The sequence below is a fragment of the Emys orbicularis genome, chromosome 2 (assembly GCF_028017835.1).
Source record: "Emys orbicularis isolate rEmyOrb1 chromosome 2, rEmyOrb1.hap1, whole genome shotgun sequence".
NCBI classification, from domain to species: Eukaryota; Metazoa; Chordata; order Testudines; family Emydidae; genus Emys; species Emys orbicularis.
Genome location: NC_088684.1, coordinates 25,055,354 through 25,072,215, shown reverse-complemented (window position 1 = coordinate 25,072,215; position 16,862 = coordinate 25,055,354). Strand labels below are relative to the sequence as shown.

At 36.2% G+C, this 16,862-nt stretch overlaps 1 protein-coding gene across 1 annotated transcript in view; it reads right to left on the bottom strand.

The window, feature by feature from the left end:
* Nucleotides 1-16,862, bottom strand: part of TAF2 (TATA-box binding protein associated factor 2) — a 92,710-nt gene that overhangs the window by 8,571 nt on the left and 67,277 nt on the right. Inside the window, exons 20-24 of the mRNA XM_065397709.1 lie at nt 14,711-14,780; nt 12,777-12,886; nt 9,197-9,426; nt 6,322-6,474; nt 5,821-5,926 (exon numbers count right to left, since the gene is read on the bottom strand). Coding sequence (XP_065253781.1) covers nt 5,821-5,926; nt 6,322-6,474; nt 9,197-9,426; nt 12,777-12,886; nt 14,711-14,780 — 669 coding nt within the window. The remainder of the gene's footprint in view (nt 1-5,820; nt 5,927-6,321; nt 6,475-9,196; nt 9,427-12,776; nt 12,887-14,710; nt 14,781-16,862) is intronic.

Sequence of the window (16,862 nt, the reverse complement as noted above, 5' to 3'; positions counted from 1 at the left end):
GCAACTTTCACACACTTTCTTCTAAAGTACCTGGAAATGCCATTCTTCATGAAGGACAGAATGGATATTAGCTCAATATACATTATGCTATTTCAGTGCTATACTGGCTCCAACAGAATCTCAAAGCCTAAAAGCCACCAGATTGGAAACAAGCATATTTTAGATAATAAAATTATCCCATGCATACTGCATACTTAGATAATATGTATTAAAGCTAGTCTACCACAACAATTACAGAAAATGTTTCCAGCTTAAAAAGGCTAAGCAAAAACAAGCCTCTGTCAATGCTGCTATCATGTTCTGAGAAACAAGAATTACTGCACATATCTACCTGCATTGTTAAGTACATTGGTATAGTGCAGGTGATTCTGTCTCCCTCTAGTGGCTGATCCTTGTGACTATAACAGCATGCTATTTACTCACAGCTGACTGAGGGCTTGTCTGTCTACATGGTGTGTTAGTGCACACCAACTGGAGTGTAAGTTCTTGTGCACACCAGTGTATTGTGTGGACACTGCTAGTGTACACTAAAGTTCTCTAGTGCACCTTAACATAGTACAGGCTATATCAACATGCACTAAGGAACTGTTAGTGCATGCCAGCAGGGTCCACACAGTGTGACACGCTGGTGCCCACCCACTAGAATTTACGCCCCAGTTGGTGTGCACTAACATACTGTTAAGGCAAGCCCTGAGTTAATTCATTTTGCTCAAGTAGCAGGGATTTGTACTCTTGATACAGGTCCCAGGTTGAATTTCCACTGATAACCATGGTGTCTGTACACATGCAGCCATGTTATGTTGAATTTTACATCAAACTGATCTTCAATAGACAATTTGTAACAGTGCAGAAATTTGTAGTTCTTACCACAGACTCAAGTATATTGTCATAAATGCATTATTTAAAAATATAGCTAAAGTATTTTCCTTCTATACTTTGAGGCAATATTTGCTCCACTCATTGTCACAAGTTTCAAATAATTCCAGCAACTTTTCATTTTCTAGCTAAATGAACCATGTTTTGAACTGTTATACTGGTGATAAACGAGAATGGGGAAAAATATAAATGAACATTCAAGATCACCAAATGTAATCTGGTGACTAGGTTTCTATCACAGCCTGCAGGTAGAACTTATGTGGGCTACTGGATAGGAAAACAGTGGTTTACAAGAACAGCAGAGTGGCCATTTTTATTATTCTGGAGAAGTGAGGGAGTCAATAGAACTTATGACGTTTTCCCAACAGGGTATGCCTTTTCTAATAATTGCTACACCAACTTAAAGTGCAGTGATGTCAGGAGAGTAACTACCAGTACATAGAAATTACATCTTGTTACTCAACAGATATGCTCCTTATATGCTTTCAGAGTCTCATCTGCTTATTTACTTTTTATTTTTGCAGAGTCAATACAACTAAGAGAAACTGAACTGCATACTATTGTACATTGTGAAAAGGATGGTTAACTAAAGTTCTAATTATTATGGGTGATGATGTGCTGAGCCAGAAAAGCTGAACCCAGACTGAATGTGCAGGGTCACATTTAGGAAAAAAAAAATGTTTTACTTATAAACTTATTTACTTCAGTTTATAAGTAAAGTGAAAAAAATTAGTCTGGAATCATTGACACAAATGTGCAATCCTGTGATACAATTTTTACAGTGACTGATTTTAGAGTATGACACTTTAAGAGAAGTGAAATATGAAAGTAAATAGATTCAATTTTAAGCTTGTCTGATGTAAAAGCTAATCCGATTGAAAGGACTACCTAATACAAAGGACACTTTTCCACATGGAATAAACCCATTTCACCAAATTCATCTGTGCAATACAGTGTATTAGTCACTTTGCAGTCTTAAATGTGACATGAAGGCTGGTGTTTATATTAGAAAGAAAGAGTGCAAAGTCTTGAAATTTTTGTGATCTTTTAAGACTGACGGTGGAACATTGCCACCGTTCTTGATGATTTAATAGCAAATAAAAATTCTGTTTTTCATATTAGAAATCTGATCTTGAATGACTTCAGATGCTCAAAAAAGGCTTCTGTTGATTCTCTCAAAGCTGCTGTACTTAGGGAAGAACTATAATTAACACAACAGCAAGTTTAAAAGATACTTCACATACTTGAATTTTCTGGGTTTAATTATTTTTTGTAAGATGCATAGAAGCATTCATGATTTGAACAGCATAAAAAAAATTCATTATTTTATTTAGGGCATTTTTAACATATGTTTGAAAACATTTTCCAAGTGAAGCTGAACTATGAAAGGTGCTGTAATTAATTATAGCATTAAACACTGAAATCCTATTTTTTCACAGAATAACCAGCTGTAGTGCAAGCCTCCCTTTACTATCCTGGTTGTGGGTCTCAACCCTGACCTCGTAGGGCCACCTTTATGGGTAAAAGGATACAACAGAAAGCTTGTAAAACAGTAATATAATAAAGAAAATCAAATTTACATGGTTTTCTGTAAGACACAGTAAGATGGAGAAATTTGTGTTTGAGTCCAATTTATTATCCTGTGGGGAAATCAATCAAAAAGCATGCTGAATATTATTCACAAATAGATATGGCAGCATTCAAAGCCAGCATGAACTCTCTTTCCAGCTGCTATTTACAAAGCTAGAACTGTGTTTGGCTAATTCCCTAACGTTTTGTAAGAGCTGATGTGAGTTTGACCCACAGCTCTGAGAGGAGAGGCTGTGTATGGACTAAGACCTCACTATTTTTTCAGGGTACCTTGGTTTGGAGATGACATGAGAGCCCTGATATCTACTAATAAGATGCTCTATTTTATCATCTCCATCAAAAGCCACTTCAACACCATCAACGGTTGAAGTATGCTTACTCTGTGCCAGTCCTGCAATAATTCAAATCATTCTGAAAGTCCCCTGAAAATCTTGGCTGTAAAGACTCATTGATATCTCTGGAAAACTGAGAAAATTGCATTTGGAAGCAATTCTATTTAGATATGGTATGTTTTTTCCTCATTTGTTTATTATTTGAGCTCATCTGCCCTTATTGCTCACCTGAACTTCATATTTCTCTGTTTGTACCAAAAAAAAAAAAAAGGTGAAGTTTTAAAAGCAAAGAATATTTTTAATAAAACTGTCCCTGGCAGTATAAATAGCAGTATAAATCAAGGAAGAGAAAACAAGAAAAAAATATGCTAAGATAAAACTGTCTCAAAATACAGTATTGTATGCAGTGTAGTTGTAGCTGCGTTGGTCACACGATATTAGAGATACAAAGTGGGTTAGGTAATCCTCACCCACCTTGTCTCTCAAAATACATTGATTTTCAAAGGCTTTTAAGTGAGTTCCATGCACTTTCAGAGGCAAAGATAATGTCTGATTTCTCAGTGACCTAAGAAATGAAGTGTATTTCATCTGTGCTAAATATATAAATAGCAGGGGTAAGTGCGTGATTCAGCACATAATCTCAGATTAATATTTCTGTCCGTTATAGATCTATATAAGTAATGGCCAACTGGCCCCCATTCTACTCTGATTCAGAATACTCTCATTCTGAACCTGAGCATACTTAATATGGAACAACATTAGAGCATGCAGCTGGCTGACGGAGAGTCCCGCAAGTCCCATTTGTGAACAATTTGGCACAGTTTTGCAAAGTTTCCTGTTTATGACTTTATACCCCATAGTAAATAAAATAATAAAAAATGAAACATTGCAAAACATCACATAGAAGTTATAAATACTAACACTCAACAGATCAGCTTCATACGCTAATGAGTATCGGTGGTAGCTGACATGCCCCAGCATGCACCATGCTTTGCGATAACAGCAGAAAAGGAGGGATGGATAGTGTCAGTCTATAAAAAGGGGAATAAGGACAACCCTGGGAACTGCAGACCAGTCAGCTTAACTTCAGTAACCGGAAAGATAATGGAGCAAATAATCAAGCAATCAATTTGAAAACACCTAGAAGATAATAAGAGATAAGTAACAGTCACCATGGATTTGTCAAGATCAAATAGTGTCAAACCAACCAAATAGCTTTTTTTGACAAGATAACAAGCCTTGTGGATGGGGGGGAAGTGGCAGACATGGTATATCCTGACTTTAGTAAGGCTTTTGATACTGTCTCACATGATCTTCTCATAAACAAACTAGGGAAATATAGCTCAGATGGAGCTACTATAAGGTGGGTGCATAACTGGTTTGAAAACTGTTCCCAGAGAGCAGTTATCAGTGGTTCACAGTCAAGATGGAAGAGCATATCAAGTGGGGGTGCAGGCCTGGAGGACCCACCTTTACTGCTCCTTTCCTGGGGCGGGGCGTGGTAGGACTGTGAGGCCTCCAGCAGGGGGCCTCAAAGGGCCTGGTACACCCCATCACAGATGTATTAGCAGGAGTGTTGTAAGCAAAACATGAGAAGTAATTCTTCCACCTACTTCACACTGATAAGGCCTCATATAGAGTACTGTGTCCAGTTCCGGATGCCACATTTCAGGAAAGATGTGGACAAATTGGAGAAAGTTCAGAGGAGAACAATAAATATGATTAAAGGTCTAGAAAACATGACCTCTGAGGAAAGATTGAAAAAATTGGGTTTGTTTAGTCTGGAGAAGAGAAGACTGAGGGAGGACAAGATAACAGTTGTCAAGTCTATAAAAGGTTGTTAAAAAGGAGGAGGGTGAAAACTGTTCTCGTTAACCTCTGAGGACAGGACAAGAAGCAATGGGCTTAAATTGCAGCGAGGTCGGTTTAGGTTTGACATTAGGAAAAGCTTCCTAACTATCAGGGTAGTTAAGCACTGGAATAAATTGTCTAGGGAGGCTGTGGAATCTCCATCATTGGAGGTTTTTAAGAACAAGTTAGACAAACACCTGTCAGGAATGGTCTAGTTATTACATAGCCCTGACTAGAGGTCCCTTCCAGTCCTACACATTTTATGACTAGCCATGACACTACTCTTGCACTTATATGCTTACCCCCCTTCTATATACTATACTTTAAAAGGTAAAACATTGCAAATCACCTTTCAGAGTTCAGCAAAGTTATGGAAAAAATATTGGTAATTATTTATGGGACACGCTAGAAGAATGAGAAATCAAAGATTAACTAGTGTTGGCCAGTTACTGAATTTCTCTCTGTTAATAACAGAGTAGGGAAGTTTAGTAGGGAACTTTGCTTAAGGTTTTCAAGAAATATCAAGAAAGAATAATACTTAGAGGTAAAAATCCAGAGAAGAGGAGTAACAGAACTCGACAAGATAATTGTCTAAAGGACAGGAAACAAAAAGGTAGTCACAAATGGAAACTTTTCAAGTTTAAAACAGTCATAAGTATCTCTGAGGCCAGTTTGAGTGTCTTTATTACTAGAATTAATCCAGTTATAACTTATTCAGATTGGCCACACTATACATTTGTTACTAGAATAGATTTGCTTCTGCTTTATTGTTCTCTTCTATTTAAAAATGTTTTTTGTAACCTAGTACAGTCAGAAACCAACTTTCCCAAATCACTGACTAGGTCTATTTTTCTTCTCCCTAACTTTGTTTTTCTGGCTTCAGTTTATTTTATTATTTTAATTTGCATTTTTTTTCTAAGCATAACATATTTCCTTACTAAGAAATGTATCAGAAATATACAACCAGACCACAGTAATATATATTTAAATGAACTATTCTTGAATACCTAATGACATATAAGACTCACAGAAACCATTCTACACTTGCTTTTCATCACCACTCAAACATTTACTAAAGTGCATTCAGGGGGGAAAAAGCTGCAGAAGAAGAACACTTTCACTGGTTGAGACTCATATACTATCTATGATCTGCAAATTAACCTATTCATACCTGGTGTTGATGGTCTCTCCAACATATTCAAATGATGGTAGATAAAAGCTTGACTATCGTGAACAGTGTCCATATCAATTTCCTCCTCTTCCTGAGAGTTTGAGAACTAAAACACCAGCAAGAAATATGTAAAAATAAGGTAATATTAATAATTAATTCTAACAGGTCTTATTTTTCTGGGGAAAGGAAGCAAATTTTTATCACTGATAATGAACAAAAATGAAGGAATATATAATATAGAAGTCTTGCTCATTATCCTTCTTTCTAATTTACAGTGGAAACAGCATGAACATTTAGAACATTAATTGGCAGCTTCACTCCCTGCCAGCCAATAAAGAATCTGATGGGAGATGATTTTGCCAAAGTAATCACAACAACTACCTTACACATATGCACAGCATGCCTTTTGTTAGGCTACAGCGGTTAGAAAACTCAGCAAAAGACTTTACTGTTATACTAAATACCCTACATATTGTTAAAGTTGAATTGCCATTTTCTTACTCTGATTTTTAGTTTGACTTTACTGTCTTCATTCTTCTCTGGTATCTGCCCTGGCTCCAGTGGGGACCCAAGTGGCATATCAGCCTTCCTCTTCACCCCTTGCTGATGAACAGAAACGCTGGATGCTGTTTCTTTAACAAGATGATCATCCTCCTGAAGCAGCATTTAAAGATTAAAATTAGAAGACAGCAAAAGCATATTTAAATCTAAAAGTGACATAATGGTTGAAAACACACTTGAGTTGAACAGAATCTTCTCTGTAGTTGAGGCAAAAAATATTCCCTAAAACCTTTCATGGATTTGTGCCAACCTCTCCTACACACATACTTTCTCTTTACTTCAATCCTTGCTCCCTCTGCATATCTAGAACTGGCCTCTCTTCTGTCCCTTCTCACAATCATGGTACTGTTGGTGTGCAACAAATCTCTGCAGCTCCTGAAAAGCCTTTCTATATATATCTGCCTCACTAACTCTCCTCATTTCAAATCTCAGTTGAAAATTATCATAGTTTCTGATCTAAACAAGGGATTTAGATTAATCTTCAGAGGTTAAATTTAAAAGTGAACACTAATTTTGTTGAATAAAAGTCAAATATAATGGTTATGCCTTTGATTTCCTTTTAGATGTCATACTAGCTTTTCTCCAAAAAGGAGGTGTGAAAGACCCCTTTGAAAATTACTGCTTAGATTAACCAAAATAAAGGTAAGAGGAACAAGAAAATAAATGTATAAGTCTAATGAGTTACAAACTACACAGTTATAGGCATTAAAAAGGAGAAAGGCTTTCCAAAGTACAATGAAAACACAAAATAAAATACAGGAAAAGACAAACGTACTTACAGAAACAGGCACTTTCTAAAACCTAGACAAAAGTAAGGCCTACCATAGCCTTTTCTCCAAATCATTAGAAGCATCTACTACTATACTAAGGTGGTGTACCGCTTCTGAATCAGGAGTGTCCCACAGCCAATCACATGGTTATAAATGCATGCTTTCTAGAATTAAAACTTCAGCCTTGGAAACTTACCTCCTCCCACAGCAGATTCCAGAACAATAATTTAACAAATCTCATTCTCAAACAACTCATGCTCACAGAACATGCAACCTCAAAAGACAATCTAGTCAACCTAGATATGCTCTAGCATCTGTCAGGAATTCTTTTTACTTCACAAAAATATATTTCTATCCTTGGTCAGGCCTCTTCATTTCATGTTCTATTATTACTCCTAACACTATTTAAGTCTGTGAAACATTCTGGAAGAAAGTTTGCCTGAGGTGCTATCCAACTTCGGTACAGTATTATTCTGTTTGAATTTCACAAGGAAAACTAAATTAGCATCAGTTTAGGGTGATATTTTTTTGAAAATGAACGCAGCCAAGTTCTGGGAACTGAAAAGAGGTTACCTAGATCCTTAAAGCAGGAAAATGCATAAACACCCAGAAATCAAGGTACTGTGTGTGCTGTAGGCACATCTAATAACAAAGACACATATTTAAGCAAGTTTCACAAACAACAGATATAGCGAAATGATGTTGTTTGCTCACACATTCTTCAGAGTATGCTGCTTCCAAGTATATTACAAGCTAATGGCCACATCTGCCTTTACATACACATAGCTATCTGCCTATGAGTTGCTGTCAGGTGCTCAGATACAAGCAAAAAATGTTACAGAGACGTTTATAAATAAGGACATTCATGATGCACATCTGAGGACAGAAACTAGTTATACGTGAATAAGTTAAGTGTTGCACAAATGTTGATAACTTTCAGAGGCAATTCAAAGAATCTGTGATGATCCACACATTAACACTGAATTTCTGCACTCATGATATTTTTATTCTCTAAAAGCTTTGAGCACAACTCTGACTCTAAAGATAAAGACTAGAGAAAAGATGGACTTTGTAGTGAGAAAAAATTCTGTATTTATTTCCCATTACTTTGAATGTATATGTTATTTCTACTCCTAAGTGTGCTATTTGCCTCAGAGGGAGTTAAGGAACAGGTTCCTATCCCAAACTGTTTACAATCAAATTTTATACATGACCAGTGAGTTACCTTCCGCCTACTAAGTTCTCTCACTAGCACTTACTCTTATAACAGTTGATTTTTAAAAAAATTAACCTGTCACAAAAATAGTTTCCTCTTTCTCTACTAAATGTTGACTTTTCCCTCCATAATTATATCTGCCCAAGGACCACTTTAGGCAAGATTTAGTTCTGAACTAGTGGCAGTTTTTATATTAAAAATACATGTCTTTAAAATCCAACATCCTGCATCCTCAAAGGCCTAGAAATGGGATCTTCATACCATTGGGAAGAGGACTTTTCTAGCTTCCCAGTGTGACCACGCAATTGAAAGGCAAACAATATCAGATTTTAAATCTGACATTTTTAGACGCTTCTATGAGTCTCTTGGAGCCATGCATTCAGGTGTAGTTGGACTCATGGGAACTAAGGCACTTGGTTTCTAGATGGAAATATAAAAAAAAATCTCAATATATCCCATTTTCATGCTGATAAAAATCTTTATACCACACAGGTTCTGTGTGAATAAAGCTTACTTCTTGTAAATGATACAGAAACAGTTACATTTTAGAATGGATACAAATGAGGAGTGAGCGTGGGCTCGGGAAACTAGCTGGAAGGTCATTCCACACATTAGGGAAAAGGCACAAAGGTGGAATGAGAGAAAGAGACAGAGGGTATTAAGGCTGGCACTATATTGGAAGACTTGAGAGTAACAGAACAAAAAGGTCAGAGAGTTAAGTCTTGGAAGTTCAGACAAGAAGTTTGAATTCATTACACAGTACAACTGGGAGCCAGCAGAAGTATTCAAAGCAGGGTGGGGGAGGCATGTGCAGATGGTCAGTGCTTACAGTGCTTTGGAATCCTATCAGTTGTCCATGATTGTTAGGATTGTTCATGGGTTCCTGACTGTTTGCCACTGACTCAGGGATGATGGTAGGATTAAGTACAGCTTTCTTTTCTTTCAGATTAAGGACCAGTCCAAGCTCTGGTAATGGCAAACAAGAAGGTCTACTGAGGCCAAAAAGCGTGAAGTACAGGTCCACAGCACCACATCGGAGCCTCCAGTCGTGTGAAGTACCTAAAAATCAAGGAGGAGCAAGTGTTAAAATGTAGAGATAATCTTTAAAAAAAAAAAAAAAAGTTCAAATGATTTGGAGCCATCACGCTGTGCACATTTTTAGCCTATGCTGTCCTCATCCTTCCTCCTTCCCTCCTATTATTTGTTACACTCACTTGTTATGTTTGCTTTTAATAAAGACTGTAAGCTGTTTGAGGCTGGGAGCATGTCTTCCTCTATGTTCTGTACAATGCTTACCACAACAGGACCCCAATCACAACGGGAATCTTTGGGTGCTATATCACAACAACGCTAAATAATGTTAATAAAAAATACACATGCCACTAGTTTTCATATTTAACATCTCATTTTAGATTTTACTTTCAAAGACAATTAGCAGGTAAGTGGAACAACACATTGACAAACTAGCCTTTCACCTCAACAAGTCTGGATGTGAAAATGAGTTACATGACAAATAAACTGAATTTTATTGCTTCAACCTATTCTCTAACTGTCTACATCACAAAACTATAAAATCCAGCACAACTAGCAGTCTGGGGAAGCTGTAAAATTGGACAACTAAGCAAGAATCTTAAACAGCAGCAATCATTGCCACACCAGAAACTAGCTTCAACCAATCACATATTCTGTAGTAGAAATCAATAAAATTCTGGCAATTCAGTTTTGCTATACACTCAAGAGTCATGATGTTTCTACCCTGTCTTGTCTCCTGTACTGTATGATCATTATTATCTTGCCTTTGTTATAAGTCTACACATATGCAGTGTAGCTGTAGCTGTGTCAGTCCCAGGAAATTAGAGAAACAAGGTGGGTGAGAAATTGATCTTTTACTGGATCAATTTCTCTTTGTGAGAGAGACAAGCTTTCGAACCACCCAGAGCTGAAGAAGAACTTGTCTCTCTCACCAACAGAAGTTGGTTCAATAAAAGACATTACCTCCCTCACCTTGTCTCTTAAGCCTACATATACTCTTTTTAAAAATAATGTATGTTACTGAATACCATCATGTAGGAGGTCAGCTCTAGGCAAGGGACTGAGATGCAGTCTGTAATCATAAGTAAAATGAGTTGTTACTTCTGTCTGTCAGTCATTCTTGCATCCATACAACAGCAACAGACTCCAGTTACTAGTGAAGCATTATGGTCCAAGACAACCATAGTTCTAAGTCTGTGAGAAAGAGACATGACTGAAAAGTCTTTAGGGTAGGAACCATGTTTTCCTCTGTGTTTTATAACATTTAGCAGAAGAGGAACCCCAATCATGACTGGGGTATAACTGCTGCACACGCTCTGGAAATGTCACTGACATACTTCAAAAGGAGTAATTAAGGTGACTACCATCTAGTATGTTTCAACTAGAATCCAATATTCTGATTTGTAATTAAATTTAAGAAAATGTTTTAATACACTAAAAATGCTTTTATGAATAATGAAATGATTAAAAACTCCACGTTGCATTGACATCATCACACACTAATGGTAAAAGCACATTTGGCACCACCCAAAGCAAAAAAACATCTAACATCTGGCACAATGTTGTAAGTACAATGGTTTTGGTGCTAACTCCGGCCAGCACTTGACTGATTACAAGTTCATCAAACTTATTGTTCCCTAGCAGGAATAGAAATTAAATTGGTAAACAAGACAAGGATGAGCCAACTGCCATGTTGATTTGGCTGAGCAAGACCTTGCAGAGGGAAAATTACAAGATGTATTCTTGTGGATTACAAGTACCATGGGAGCGAACAGTGTTTGGAATAGACTTAGTTTTATATATTTATGCAGTTTCAGGCACCTCTTTTCTGATGAGAGTTGCATGAACAATTGGCTGGTGACGGGGGGAGCAATGAAATCTGGACAGATTTAACATTCAAACTGAACAAGAAAATACGCTGCTGATGAGATATGAACTATACTTATTTTTTCTTTATAAACGATCTGGCCATTTAATATTCAATAAAAGATCATCAATATTCAGCATCAGTCCCACTTTCACAGAGTAGGTCGGCAGAACTGTTAATCTTAAATACAACTGCTGGGAGAATATGTGAACCCCTGTAAATATAGCTCAACACTACACTCTTTGGAATTCAGTAGCATTATCAACTTTATGTTTGTCAATGAAAGATTACAGAAAAAAACAAAGATTTGTTTCCCCACTAATTATTTTAGGTTTTAGTAAATGTAAATGCACCACTGCTTTAAGACCATGAAGCCATATATCTGGTGGATTAACAATTCATCTTGCCTTTAACAAACATTTTTATTGGCACTCACACTTTGCAATTATCTTTGTATTTTTATTTACAGAAAATAAAATTCAACCAGAATGTCATCTTCATGCATAGGGACTAAGTGCTTTAAGTCCCAAATATAACGAAAATTTATATCTTATCTGTTATTTGCCAAAGGAGGTAATGGATATAAGTGAACACTGCACACACACTTCTCTTGAGAAACAGGGAATACAAATTCTCTGGAGATAACATCAAAATGTTTATTTCCTGAGTCTGACACTTGGCAAATCTTACAAAACTGAACTACTAGTAGTCTCCCTACTTTAACCCCTGGAGTGTAGCTGTAAACTTTCAAGCACTAAAAATAAAGATGCAAAGAGAACAGTCAGCTCTGAATGACCTAAAAGACTATGTAAATGTTTATATGTAATCCGTACTGTGCCAAATGTTAAAGAGCAGTTCGTGAGTACTGGATAAAACTGCCTCAGTAATGAAAAACAAGTCAATAGCAAAAGATACAAATCCTTCTCACATTAGGATCTTTACTAGTCAAAGCCAAGTAAGTCTTAATTTTAAAGTAAAAACTTCTTAAGATCTAATTTATCCACAGAAATTCTAAAATCTATTTTACTCATTTAGGTTGGGGACGGAGGTGCTTAATCTAATGAGAACTTGAAGTGTTTGATCAATTTGAATATTGAAAATAATTCAAAAATTCATTTCAGGATTTGTTCAAAAATTATATATATGAAAATTACATTCCAACATTTTGTAATAGAAAAGACACAATGTTTGAAGTAGCAACACAAGGTGAAAACTGTTGGCCCTCCTACAAGAAATATTACTTTTGCAGGCTTGGATCAAAGAATCACACGAGATGTGAGTCTATGCTAAATGTACTTTGCAACAAGTACAGTAATTGCAGAGGATGGAGAAAAACAGGGTGCCAAAGGACAATCCTATATGCTTGGTATCACTACAAGATGATGCAAGTGTGAATGGAAAGCCTCAATTTTTGAGCTTCAACAAACCTAAAGAGAGCTCATTTTATATACCAGAGAATATGCAGAATGCTAACCACGCCAAGTTTCTTAAAATACAGAACAGATTCAACCTGAATTCATAAGTTTCCAAAGCTGATCCACCAAAGCTTCATTGCACAAGGGAGACTCCATGTTCTTAGTAAAGGGTGGATTCCTCGTCAGCATGTTCAAAATCTTATGTCTGAAAGAGAAACAAAAATTCCCTTTTTAATCCAAATGAACTGAGACTCCAAAGTTACTGTTTTGTGTCTGCAATTCTGTTTTTGACACTGGAGTTTTTATTAGGAATACAAATATTAAGATTTGTGAGCCCCTAATATATACATATATTTTAATTCCTTTTATGTATTTCTTCTGTCTGTACATGCACACATATATGCACATCTCATCCCCAAATTAATTAGTTTTCAGATAATAAATAGGACATGACCAGGGTGGACGTTAGTTGATAACATCACTCATCATGGTAAAGGGAAAAAAGAACAGGAGTACTTGTGGCACCTTAGAGACTAGTACTCCTGTTCTTTTTGCGGATACAGACTAATACGGCTGCTACTCTGAAACCTGTCACTATGGTAAAGGGAAAGTGTGATTTCGTATCGAGGCTGATTTGTTTTCATGACAATTTGAAAGGCCGTGTTATGCTCTAAGGGAAATTAATCGGAGCTGTACTGGGTCAATATTCTCTTCACATTCTAATAAATATTTATTTTCAGTTTTGTTTTTAAACTTGTCTAAACAGTAAACGTGTTACAAAATGACAGGAATCAGTAAAAACATTTAAGACTCACTCTTCATTTTTTAAAGGGACGGCAACAATTTAGAAATTACATTACTGTCTGAATATTTTGCATGCAACACCTATGACCCCAATACCTGCCAGCAGTGAGCAAAAAACAAACAACTGTAATTTTTCAGATTGTTTACTATGCTTTTGACAACACATTGTGAATAGTAATTTTCACCATTTCCCCTAAATAGTCAGTTTTCTCCCTTGTTGAAAAGACCCTTATAAATATGGGAACAGAAAAACGTTTAAGATTTGAAGGGATTTTTTTATATTAAGGATATAATTTTTAAAGTGGGTGCTCTATCTGAAACTGGAATTTAAAAATTAATAAAAAATGCAAATTGACAGCATCTCTTCGAGAGACTCAATTAAAAATATTCTGCTTCCTCAGCTGATGTTGCCTGTTACTTATCTCTGATCTAATGGGTCAAATTATACCTAACTTTCTTTAAAAAGAACAACAGCAATATATTCCTAGGATAGGGAAATTAGTAACTATACTTGCACAGGAAGCCTAAAAGATAAATAGGAAAAATACCAAGTCTATTCATCTTAAAGAACAGTACTACTACACTGGCAATCAGGAACAGACAGAATTGAGGAGCAGGGAAACGAAGATCAGAGGCTGCCATGCTAAAATATATACAGTATTACATTGGCTAAATCTAAATTAAATCAGATAAAATTATCAAGTAACCACAACATTTTCACTTGTTATCCTTTCACCCCATCTACAGTCTAACAACTGTTTTACACTCTTTGGTAGCCAAACATAATGATGTTCATTCAGTCCTAACACACTTATACACACTTGAGATTAAAAAAAATAAAATTGTTGTATGCAACAGATCAATATTAGATTTACATATGCCAATTATCTGTAGGAAAGCCTCTTAAATCAAAGGACAAAACAGAAAATACATGTAGTTTGAGACCAAAAACTTATTAAATTTTGTTTTTTTAGTTATGGATTGTTAAACAATGAGAAACACGTTGCTAAGTATAAATTACCATAAACATCAAAGATGAATGTTGGTGGTATTTTACAAATTAATGGAAACAAATTTTCACAAAATATTTATAGATTTTAAGGCCAGAAATGACCATTATGGTCATCTAGCCTAACCTCTGGCATAACACAGGCCAAAGAACTCTATGCACTAATTCTAATATTAGTGAAAAGTGCTGACTTTGAGTCTTTGTAGACATACTAACCTTACATAAGGTACAGGATCATTCTGAACCATGTTAAGCAACCACTGTAATTCCTCATAACTCCGATCAACTATAACAAAAATTAAATGACTTGTTAATAGTATGCAGAGACAACTAAAGAGGGAAGCAAAGACCAATTAGAAAATTATTCTATATGTGTTACATAGAATCACCAGGGATTATCTGTAGCTGTAGTATGATTGGAATGTATCACAAATGATGAAACAGACATTTCCATGTCAGTATAGTTTAATACTAGTGATACATCTAAAATGACAATTTCTTTTTAAAAGGAGCAAAAATTCTTCAGTATTCGACATTACACACTAAAAAGTGAATAGTATGTAGAGAATATAATCCTGTAGTATATTTCATTCAGAAGAGTATAGAAAATATTATCCTGACACTAACTATCCATTAAGTTTTGTAATAGATGTCTAGCTGTAAAAAATGCTAGGAAAATACTCACATGGACTACAGGCCTTACTTATACACAAAACTGTGAACATACTCTTCTCCATATGCTTATAACCTGTTCTCTATCAAACTGTTTTTGAATATTTCAAAAGTCAGTGACCCAATCATGAATGTGTTAGCAAGTGCTCCTAGAGTAAATACTGTACATGGACTGGTTTAAGATTAGGAACTAAATTAGTAGGTTAGGTAGAGGCTTAAATCATTTGACTGTATCCCTTTAATTACCCTATAATACTACAAAAGAAAAACAATAGTATGGGATAAAGTAAACATATGAAAATATACAAATTCAAAGAGGCTAATCTTCATTCAACTGTTTTCCTCATTTCATTTTCGTGGGGTGCCACAACATTATTTAATTCGCAACCACCCACAATATATAGTTAATTGCTCAGCAGTGGCTTTACTTATCTATCAAGATAGCATCCTCCACATTTCAACTGCATTTACTAATTGTTCCTGTGCAGATGCCTTCAACAAAAAGTTTGCTGCTCTCTTTCTACTTTATAGAAACAAACATTCTCCATTTTCTGAAATTTCATTTCCCTTATCTAATTTTCATCTGTTTTATTCACTTCAGTTCAACTTTTCCTTCTGATTTGCTTCAGTTTTGGTCTCTACTTCAGCAGTTTTTGGACTATAACTTATTTAGCTTTTCAAGTCTAATCTACACCAACAAATAGTTGCTATTGCTCTTTGAAATGACCTATATACTTCTGAATATAAGGCAACTCGGTTTTAATGGAACAGGTAATTATACTGAAAATTATCTACAGAAAATCAGCATCTTCTCCTTAAAAATATTTTAATAGCTCTACTAGAAGAAAGAATGGTTACAAACCCTACAGGAATTGTGATTCTTCAAGGCATTTAGTCAACGTGCATCCAACTATAGGTACACATGCACCTCGCGTGTGAGAGACTGGATTTTTTTTTTTTTTTTTTAAATTACTAGCAGTGTCCGTCAGGCTATGCATGTGCCTGTGCTTTCGTGTGCTCGTGTGTGAGGGCATAAAGGGTGGAGTGGCCACAGCCCTCCCTCAGTTCCCTCTCAATTCAAAGCCTGCATTGATCAGGACTCCCAAAAGTGGAGACAGAAGGTGGGGTTATGGGATCCACAATATCTTAACTAACCTCAGTTGCTGTATGGTAAGAAATTGTTCTTTTTTGAGTATATGTCAGTGTGGATCCCTCCAGAGGTGACTGACAAGCAGTATCCTCCCCGGAGAGTGGGAATGAGAAGTTTCAGCTGTATCAGTCAGATAGAAGTACTGCACTCCCAAAGTTGGCATCTGATCTGGCTGCCACATCAAAACACATGTTCAACAAAAGCTAGTGAATTGCTCCACATAACTGCCTTGCAGATCACAGAGACTAACTTTTCTGAAGCAGGTGGACAATGCCACCTGAGCCCCGGGGAGTAGTCCTTGATGTTTGGACGGAGTGACTCACCAGCCAACTGATAGGTGGAAATATGCTGCATGATCCATTTCAAGTTGCTCTATGATGAGAGAGCTTGGCCTTTTGATACTGGATATAGTCACAAAGAGGCGGAGAAAGCCAGGAAAGTTTGGTCCTTTAATAATACAGGTAGGTAATATAGCAAGGCTCTGGAGACATCCAAGCATGCACCTTCTTCTCTCTTGGCACTTAGTTCAGCTTCACCTGAAGACTG